This window comes from Pundamilia nyererei, unplaced genomic scaffold, assembly GCF_000239375.1.
Source record: "Pundamilia nyererei isolate P.nyererei 1_Seehausen unplaced genomic scaffold, PunNye1.0 scaffold00310, whole genome shotgun sequence".
Classification (NCBI taxonomy): domain Eukaryota; kingdom Metazoa; phylum Chordata; class Actinopteri; order Cichliformes; family Cichlidae; genus Pundamilia; species Pundamilia nyererei.
In genome coordinates, this window is record NW_005187711.1 from 147871 (window position 1) to 158000 (window position 10130).

At 43.4% G+C, this 10130-nt stretch overlaps 1 protein-coding gene across 2 annotated transcripts in view; it reads left to right on the top strand.

Moving 5' to 3' along the window:
• wdhd1 (WD repeat and HMG-box DNA binding protein 1) overlaps positions 1-10130 on the top strand; it is a 19060-nt gene that overhangs the window by 3198 nt on the left and 5732 nt on the right. The window contains exons 5-22 of one of the 2 annotated variants that reach the window (XM_005751419.1): positions 506-617; positions 912-962; positions 1045-1140; positions 1224-1316; positions 2826-2932; positions 3175-3316; positions 4452-4656; positions 5432-5619; positions 5693-5877; positions 5954-6195; positions 6529-6666; positions 6780-6936; positions 7110-7224; positions 7353-7484; positions 7566-7789; positions 8470-8624; positions 8703-8759; positions 9114-9145. In XM_005751419.1, the coding sequence (XP_005751476.1) occupies positions 506-617; positions 912-962; positions 1045-1140; positions 1224-1316; positions 2826-2932; positions 3175-3316; positions 4452-4656; positions 5432-5619; positions 5693-5877; positions 5954-6195; positions 6529-6666; positions 6780-6936; positions 7110-7224; positions 7353-7484; positions 7566-7789; positions 8470-8624; positions 8703-8759; positions 9114-9145 (2431 nt within the window). The remainder of the gene's footprint in view (positions 1-505; positions 618-911; positions 963-1044; positions 1141-1223; positions 1317-2825; positions 2933-3174; positions 3317-4451; positions 4657-5431; positions 5620-5692; positions 5878-5953; positions 6196-6528; positions 6667-6779; positions 6937-7109; positions 7225-7352; positions 7485-7565; positions 7790-8469; positions 8625-8702; positions 8760-9113; positions 9146-10130) is intronic. The other variant, XM_005751420.1, reaches the window with a different exon arrangement.

Below are 10130 nucleotides of genomic sequence, written 5' to 3' on the forward strand. Positions count from 1 at the left end.
CCCCCCAGGTGTGTGTGTGTGTGCGTGTTTATGGCTACAGCACAAGGTGATCCCATTAGGTTCATTATTGTTCCTTCAGTGCAGAATCAGCTCCACACAGCTGTGATGTTTCCAGCTCGCAGGCGGATTGGTTTCTGATTAGTCCAGATTGGAGATAAACGTGTGTTTGCTGCCAGAAATGATTTGCCCTAAACAGGTTTATGACAGTAATAAAAGCACAGAGCAAGGTGCCGTATTGATGCTGCTATTTTCACCCTGGTAATTTCAGTAGTGAGATTGATTGTTCAGATTCAGGCATCTGTGGCTGTTAGGGCAGATTCGGCATCTACCTTCTGGTAGACGGTGAAGGAAATCTGTGATGTTTTGCTCCTCTTGTTCATTGATTTGACAATTTGCACTTGTGTTAGGTCACAGCTGATGGACCCTTCCTCTCAACTGTGCCGCTGCTCACTGGCAGGCAGTCAGTGACATGTGAACACAGCTTACCTTTCTCCTTTTTCCACAGTGACTTCATGGTTAAGGTGGTGGAGGTGTCAGACAGCAGTCAACAGAAAACACTCAGGGGTCACGAGGCACCTGTCCTCAGCGTCACCTTTGACCCCAAAGATGACTTCTTGGTGAGTGAACCTTGTGTCTGAAAGCAGAAATTCAACACAGAGGCTGAAGTGAGTATTTGTGTTGAGTTACAAATGGGACAATATCTTCATTTCATTGCAACTTAATATGAACCCACGCCCCATTGTTCCTCATCATATTACTGTGGTTGCTTCCATTTAGAGTTTTCATTTAAATGTATAAATACAAAAGAGAACCACACAGTGTTTAAAAAAAAAAAAAAAAAAGGAGAGAAGAGAATTTATAACCTGAGGACACCTGTCGTACATCACATCACTGTCGCCTTTGTCTTTCAGGCCTCTGCTAGCTGTGATGGCTCTGTGGTGGTGTGGAATATTGAGGAGCAGGTACATCAGCATTTCAGCACTTTTCAATTAGACAAATGCACATAATTCTGATTTTCTACATGATTTTTATCTTCTTTCTCAGACTCAGGTGATCAGTTTGCCTCTGCTGCAGAAGTCAAATGACGTCACTAACGCCAAGTCTCTGTGTCGTTTGGCCTGGCAGCCCGGGATGGGAAAGGTTGGTGACACGTCTCTTTGCTGCCTTGAATGAGAGCGAGAAAGACGTCAGTCCTAAAATAACAAAACATTTGCATTTGTCAGTTTTTAGCTGTTCCTGTTGAAACCAAGGTACACCTGTACGAGCGAGGCTCCTGGGACCACGTGAGCACTCTGTCCGATGATCTGCTCGCACAGGTGAGGTCCAGTATTGTCGACGTGGTGCACATTGTACACCTGACTATCAGTATAAGCAGTATTTGTTGTAACTGTGTACATGGCCTCACAATCCTGTCTAGGACATCAATATGCTGATCTATTTGTATGCTAATGCTAAGTAGTACAGCAATATTTAGCCCTGCTTTTGGCATCATGACCAAAGACTGTATGTTAAAGTAGGAAGCAGCATCTGGGACATCACATTTTTGGTTGGACTGGGATGTTTCTTCTATATTAAAAATGAATACATTTAGTTTGAAGGGTGGACTGTTAAGTTATCAGCTAGCACTACCAAGCTTGAGATGCAAGTTAAATTCGTACACTGCAGGGTGAAACACGCAGACATGCATTACTTATTTAATGTTGAGGACCAGGCTAATAAAATAGTAGAACTGGACTTGCCACCTGGATGGCCTTTACTACACAGCAGGATAATTGCAAAAGGCACAGACAGTGCAAACACAGGTTTTAAAAGAAAGTTCTGGGTTTAGAAAGAAAGTATTCACTACAGAAATACAAAGTAAAATTTTAATGGTCTGTTTGATACAATGGGAGAATCACTGTGTGAAACCACTCTGTGATTAGATAAGATAAAAGGCTAGATGCGATTATTTTTTTGAAGAAGGTTTAGCTTGAGACTGCTTAAGTACTATATGGACAAAGTACTAACTGTGTATAGGTGCAGCTCAGCCATTGAAGTCCACACCATGAAGCTCTCACCACAGGAGGAGGTTTGAACTCTGCAGTTACTGAGTCAGCAGAGCGCTGGAGGCTTTTACACCCTGTGCACCTCAGCACTTGGTGACCCTGCTCTGTAACTTGACATGTTCCTAAACCCTTCCACTTTGCAACAATATCATTTACAATAGATCCTGAAATATCTGGGAGGGAAGAAGTTTAATTAACTGCATTGCTGCCATGATGGCTTCCTGTTGCAGCACCTCACCCTTTAGCAGGACTCATTCTATTTACTCTTCAAAACTTTGTGAAAGGAGTCTGATACGAGTTTATGAGTCACTTCTTCCCCTTGTATGAATTTTTAATTGATTAATTCTAGGTTTATGAGAACATCAGTTTGTTGGAAGATGTAATTACAAATAAAGAGATATTTTTGAGTACAATGTTCTTTTATGTTTTAAATAACCTTAAAAAAAATACTGACTATACCTTTTAGCAGGTGTGGCCGGGTACTTTTGTTCCTAGTGTATATATATATATTATTCACTTCTTAGTCTGACCTTAAAGAAGAATTGAATGGTAGTTTTATTTCATTAAAGGTTTATTTAATTTATTTTAAACCCCTTTGTGGGAGTTTTTACTGTTTGTTTGTTTGTTTGTTTGTTTGTTTGTTTGTTTGTTTGTTTGTTTGTTTGTTTGTTTTATTATTAAAACCAGTGAGTGAGTTATTTAGATATTAAATAGCCGAAACAACTCAATCATTATTTTTCTTTTTTCTTAAATTTGATTTCCCCTCCTTAATTTTTGCAGCCCATTAACGTGGTGTCTTGGTCTCCTTGCGAGCGTTTCCTGGCAGCTGGCTGTGTGGGGGGTTTACTTACAGTGTGGGACGTGAACAGCAAGCTGTGTGTGGAAAGGTAGGAAACAAAGCTGTGCAGACGCTGAGTGAATTTAAAAGCATATATATGACGGGTAAAGGGTAAACCAGTTTAGGGGACTGATGCTGATGAAATTGTTTACCTTGGTTCCCAGTGCTTGAGGGCTAAAGATAACCGAGACTTAAAGGCTGGTGTCATCATTAAAGGAATAGGTTTTTTTTTTTTTTTCCCAGTAGATGTTGCTCATCACTAAAGTTTAAGCTTTCTGCTCTCTGCTGTAGGCAGAAACACGAGAAAGGCTTCACGGTGTGCAGTTTGGCCTGGCATCCATCAGGCAGCCATATTGCCTACACGGACACTGAGGGCTGCCTGGGCCTGCTGGACGGACTCGGCACCTCCACAGCTGATAACAATACGACCAAGGTACTGCTCAAGTAACCTTTTTTTGTACCCCCTCTGTACATCCCTGTACCATGAAGTAAGATTTTGAGACTCATCCAGCTCTGCAGGTTATCTTTCTTCATTAGATTAGCTGGGATAGATCTCTGCCGTAATAAAAGGAAATCTAACTTACAGACAAGTCACTTGTAAAACATAAATTTACAGGTCAACGCTTTAAAATCAGGAAGTTATCACTACTTTTTTTTTTTCTTTTCTTTTTTTTATCTTTCTTTTTTGTCCCGTTTGGATCTTTAGCCATCAGAATTGTTGTCTTACGACCAAGAAAGATGCCAAGCGGATTTATTTTACCAAGTGGATCATCATGGCCTTGCCATATTGGTCCATTTGATTGACCTTTATTATAATTATGTATTTATTTTATTTTATTTTCGGTTGCTACAAACGGGACAGACATGATTGGGGGATAGGACAGGGAGAAAGAATGAAAGAGAGGGAGAGAAAGAAAAACAGAGGGGAGAAGAGACGGTGAGAAAGGAGGGAAGAAAGAAAGAAAAACAAACAAAAACACCTGGATCACCTGTATGGAGAAAAAAAAAACAGAAGAGAAAACAAACAAAAAAGAGCAACATAATAAATACAGCACCATCACAATAAACTAGCTAGCAGTAGATAACAGTAGATACTAAATATTAAACGATATTGTGCAGCACGCAAGATAGACAGCGCACAATGTGCTTTGAGGCAGCAGCCAAGAAAGCTGTAGTCCGCGTCTGTGAACACCCGAGTGTACACCTGTGTGCACACCTGTGTGGATCAGCATGCTTGTATTCCAAAGGTTTCTCCATGTAACGATCTGCTAGGGAGTGTGGGGAGCCACAGCCCCGTCCAGAGCATGAAGCAGGTATGGAGGAGATCCAGGCCCCAGACATCCAGAGGCCCCAGAGTTTTTTAATGCCTTTTAGTGTTATTGCATATTCTTTGTTCAGGAACAACAGAGTCCATAGATTGTTAAGTTACCGGATTGCATTTATAACCAGTTGAGCGTTGTTTGCGGTTAGTTCATAACACAACTGTAAACACGCCCAGCTTCAAAGTCTCCCTTTTTTTCTTTTGTTCAGTTAAATTCAAGCTGCTTAAATCTGTCATGGACATTCAGCAGGTTGCTGCAAAAAATCCTGCAAAAGACTATGATGACCTGTTTGATGATGACGATGACAGACTGATGGATGAAGGACTGAGTGACACAAAGTCTCCAGCTAAGAAAGCCGTTGGCTGGGACGATGACGATGACGATTTCCTGGTGCCTGCGACTGGGCGGGTGAAGAACAGAGGAGCGTTCCTGGACGACGAGAACTCACTAGGTGGGTGAAGATGGGGTCATTGAGGGGGCGAATACAGATGGAAGATAAAAGCGAGGTGCTCTGGCCATCACAAACTCCTGCTGTACCTAACTATTATTTTCATCATTGATTGATCTTGCAGTTATGTTCTCGAGCAATAGTTTGGTCCTTAAAATGTCAGAAATAATTGAAAGTGCATTACAAAACACAGGAAACGCAACGTTCAAAGATCGAGATTAGGAAATTAGAAATTCTTGCGAAGGGAAGGCTAAAAGTTTTTCTGTGTGCAGAAAAACACAGATTCGACTTTGTGAAAGAAGCAAAAAAAAAATCTTAACTAAAGAGCTCAATTGCAAAAGGTCAACATCAAAACAAGTGTTTAGAGTTTTTATTTGAATTTTGATCAGAAAGTCTGTAGCATGAACTTGGATTTCAGGCTCAAGAGGCACAGTTACAACTGTTTGCATGAATTTCCACCACCTCCAGTCAATGTTTAACCTGTTAATTATCGTTATGTTTGTCATCATTATAAGCAAAGCAAATGTTTCCTAAAGTCAGCACTATCTAGTGGAGAAGGCAGTGAAGTTTGTCTTTGTGCAGGTTAGCCTATTGCTGTCTTTAACTGGTAATGTTAATCTATGGGGGGAAAAAAAAGTTAGGTGATTAAAGTTACAAGGTGTTCAGATTTTAGAAGAAGTGAAACTGTGATCATCGCAGCATGTCTCAGCATACATCGCACATGAATGGAGACATCACCTGAAATTACTCCATTTATTTTTTTGTTTTTTTCATTCAGACACAGGATCACTGAAGCTTGGTCAGGACAAATTGGGGGACGACGACAATGACGCAGGCAGTTCTGTGGCGCCTGCAGCAGCCCCAGTGGTGCCCCTGCGTCCTGTCTACGAGGGGCCCGTGCCAACTCCTCCCCAGAAAGCCTTCCAGCCGGGCTCCACCCCTGCACATCTCACACACCGCTTCATGGTAGGACACACTGAGAGTCATTACACTGTAAATCTGAGTTGCTCGCATGTCATAACAGCAAACTGTGCCTCAGATGTGGAACTCCGTGGGTATAGTGCGAGGCTACAACGACGAGCAGGACAACGCCATCGATGTGGAGTTTCACGACACGGCCGTGCACCACGCCATGCACCTCACCAACTCACTGGGTCACACCGTGGCTGATCTCTCCCAGGAGGCCGTGCTGCTGGCCTGCCCCAGCACAGAAGAGCTCGCTAGGTAAAACTTCCACCTGACCTGCTTCTTTATTTATTTATTTCTCCCCTTTCAGTATTTTCCCCCTCTCTCTCTCCAGTAAGCTGCAGTGCCTTCACTTCTCCTCGTGGGACACCAATAAGGAGTGGATGGTTGACCTTCCTAAAGGGGAGGACGTGAGGGCGCTTTGTCTGGGTCAAGGCTGGGCAGCAGTCGCCACCAGCACGCTGATGATCAGGCTCTTCTCCATCGGAGGAGTACAGAGAGAATTGTTCAGCCTGCCAGGGCCTGTGGTCTGCATGGCAGGACATGGAGAGCAGCTGCTCGTCGTCTACCATCGGGGTTAGAGACACACACACTCTTCTGTGATAATCAGCACATTGCATGTGCTTGTATGGTTCAAAAATAAAATTAGGAATTATTTATTCTTAGCTTTGTGATGTAACTGTCGGTGTGTCATTGTTGCATGTCAGTTCCGTTCATTCAGTTTACTTTCCACCACATGGAGTCACCACAGAGTGTAAATGTAAAATGTGCAGCACAAGAGATGAGAGTAAAGGCAACCCCCCACTCTTAAGCTGTGATCTGGAAATTTCCACTCTCTCCAAATATAAGTACTGCAGTTTGGAGTGTTATCTTCCAGCTCTTTACATGTGTCTCGTTTTCCACCACCAGCTACAGGTTTCGATGGAGAACAGGCTCTGGGTGTCCAGCTGCTGCAGTTAAGTCGAAAGAGGAGGCAACTCATCAGTGGCGAACCCCTCCCCCTCTCTCAAAAATCGTACTTGTCTTGGCTCGGCTTCACAGCCCAGGGTCAGTATGTCAAGATATTATAATGTGAAAGAATCTCATGGGAAGCATCATTACTTTGCTGCTGGTGATGATTTGGAACAACCTGTCCTGGAATACATCTCGTGGTCTTTCAGGTACCCCGTGCTATGTGGATTCAGACGGCGTGGTGCGAATGCTGAACCGCTCCCTGGGCAACACATGGACTCCAGTGTGCAACACCAGGGAGACCTGCAAGAGCAAATCAGATCACTACTGGGTGGTTGGAGTGCACGAGAACCCTCAGCAGCTCAGGTGAGCTTTCATCTGCATCACAGCTCACTGATTTAGCAGTTTGAACAGGAAATAAAAAGTGACTGAGTGGTGACTGACTAAACTAATGCATTCAGTGCATATGAGCCGATACTCGATGCTGGTTAATTATTGCTTCTTAGAGGCTGACATTCCTTCTGTCCTCGTCCTGTTAGGTGTATTCCATGTAAAGGCTCCAGGTATCCTCCCACCCTGCCCAGACCGGCCGTGGCCATCCTACCCTTCAAGCTGCCCCTGTGTCAGACCACAACAGAGAAGGGGCAGATGGAGGTAAATAAACACAAGAATGAGCACCTGGACAATGGGTTATCGAAATAATCCAGTCCTCAGATCTTTTCAGGTGGCTCAGTGGTGTCATGATCCAGTAACAGCTGAGCCTATCCTCCGCTGTTATTCAGGAGCAGTTCTGGCGTTCGGTCCTTTTCCACGACCACTACAGCTTCCTGTCCTCCAGCGGCTACGAAATAGATGAAGACGCTCAGAATCAGTCCCAGAAGGAGCAGCAGGAGCTGCTCATGAAGATGTTTGCAGTAAGTGTGAATGCTGCAAACACTTGGTGATCGAGACACTCCCAAAGTACAGATTTGTTTAGAGTTGTTGTTTTCTTACAGTTGTCCTGCAAACTGGAGCGAGAGTTTCGCTGTGTGGAGCTGGCAGAGATGATGACCCAGAATGTGGTGACTCTGGCCATACGATACGCATCCCGATCCAGACGCATGGCCCTCGCACAGCGGCTCAGTGAGATTGCTCTGGAGAAATCCAACCAGATGCAGGAAGAAGAGCAAGAGGAGCAGGAAGAGGAGCCTGAATACTCCAGCACGAGACGGAGCTCTGGGTAATGTCAAAAAGCATGCATCACTTTCACTGTTTGTGTAAATTAATCTGGACTGTCTGGCTTTGGCCAAAATAACAAACATCACCCTTTATGGGTGACTACCCTATAGCAGTGTCAGACGACTTCACGTCACCGCTGAGCGCAGCATAGATACCACACAAGGAGTGTGTCATTTCAATAAAATTATCTTTATCAAAGCAGGTCAGCTGATACATGTTCTTCAACGAGATGGTTACTTGGTTAAAAAAGCAATTCACCACAATAACAGTCGCCTCAAGGCGCTTTATATTGTACAGTAGATCGTACATAATTGATACAGAGGAAAAACCCAACAATCATATGACCCCTTATGAGCAAACACTTTGGACGACAGTGGGAAGGAAAAACTCCCTTTTAGCAGGAAGAAACCTCCGGCAGAACCAGGGCGGGGCCATCTGCTGCGACCGGTTGGGGTGAGAGAAGGAAAAAAGCAGAGCTCTTTTATGATGTGAAACCTTAAACACTTTTTTTTAAATAGGTTATTTATATGTTATTTTTATATGGATGAAGGAAGAACAAATATCAACCATGTAACATTTATTGCAGCATTTTAAGTGTAAAACCTTCATCAGTCTCCTCCAATTTATTTTATAGTTTACAAACAGATTAAAAATAGCAGTATTCGCTCTCTTTTTGCACAGGTATGGCCACACCGACGTCACAGCAGGAGGACGTTACAGCAGAAGACAGAATCAGCAGGAGGAGCAAGAGGATGAGGAGGAAAGAGGAGAAGAGCTCATGAAGGAAGAGGACAGACAGGAGATGGAGCCGGAAGAGGCAACAGACACAAAAAAACGTCAGTTCCACCTCTTACTTTGCACAAGTTGCCAGTGCTGCTGCTAACATGCTAACACGCCTCCTCCATGTCTGTCAGGTGTGAACCCGTTTGCTAAAGAAGCCGGCTCACCCATCAAGCCGTCTCCGACACCAAGTGAGTAAACGCATATCTGTCAGTCAGCTCAGATGTTCAGTATTATGGTGAGTCAGTTTAGCGTGATGCAAGACAAATAACCCAAATAACCCAATGGCCATGTGCTGTCCTCCTCATGTTGTACACTTGTGGTGTCTCTGTCAGTGGAGTTTTAGCTGGGTTTGATTTCATTTCAAGTCTTTGTCAGTTGTTGGAAGGTTTTCAGAGTAAGATTAAAGTGGGACAGCCGCTCCCATCACCCAAGCCCATTTTAATATTCAAATATGAAACAAGACCTGTTATTAGGTGTTGAATGAAGAATTTGGTCAGCCAGTTTTATCTGAATCACTTCCCAATGTGTCTCTTGTTTTTCAGTTGGTAAAATGGGACGTGCAAATCCTTTTAAGGTAAGAACTGTGACTTCTTAGATTTTAATTTCGTCAAAATCAAGGATGTGGTCTCATTATAGCCCTTTTCCAATATTACCTACGCGACTCGGTACCAGGTGCTTTTTTTTTTACAACATGCCTGGCCGGGGTTCCAGGCGATCTGATGAGGTCTTATGAGACTGCCGACTCCTTTGTTGTGGCATTTGTGGTGCACACAGATGATGTCACAGGACGTTCGGCCGTGTTGCTATAGCGACCCCACACACATTAGGTAGCACTCGATTGTAATAGAAAACAAGTCCACTTGCTCAAGCCAATCAGAGTAGGTACTAATGGAAAAAGGCTTTTAGTCATTTTTTGATGTTTAGCCATTAATAAAAGACAACGGACTCTTTTGGTTTTGAATATGAATAAAGACTGTAAGAGGTTTAAAGAGAGAGAAGTGGTTCTTAAGAAGGTTTAGCTTATTCCTCAGATATCACTTTCATCTCTCCTGTCTGTCTGTGGAGCTGCTTTTAAATGCACTGTGTGGAGTCTGAACAGCAGCCTCTGTTGGCCAGCAGGAGCTGACTCGGGTTGCAAAAAGATCTGTACACAACTCTGTAAGAAAGCTACCCCATTGCACACTGACTTCTCTTTCCTTCTCTTTTTAGTGAGATAAACACTAAGGCAGGGTTTAAGTATTGGCTAGCCTTCAAGGCTCAGTTAAGTACAGTATAAAAACTAAAACGATGGGTGAAATCACTTTCCTGCCTCCATCTTTTATATACAGGCTTTCTTCTTAATAAAGTACCTGGTAAGCCACTGGGTGTGGCTCAGTCACCTTGGAGTCAATGGCAAAGAAGAAGAAGAAACGCACTGTTTTTGTTGTTGCTGTTTTTCATGTGATTTGTTGACTATAAGGAACATACAGTGGGGCAAAAAAGTATTTAGTCAGCCACCGATTGTGCAAGTTCCCCCACCTAAAATGATGACAGAGGTCAGTAATTTGCACCAGAGGTAC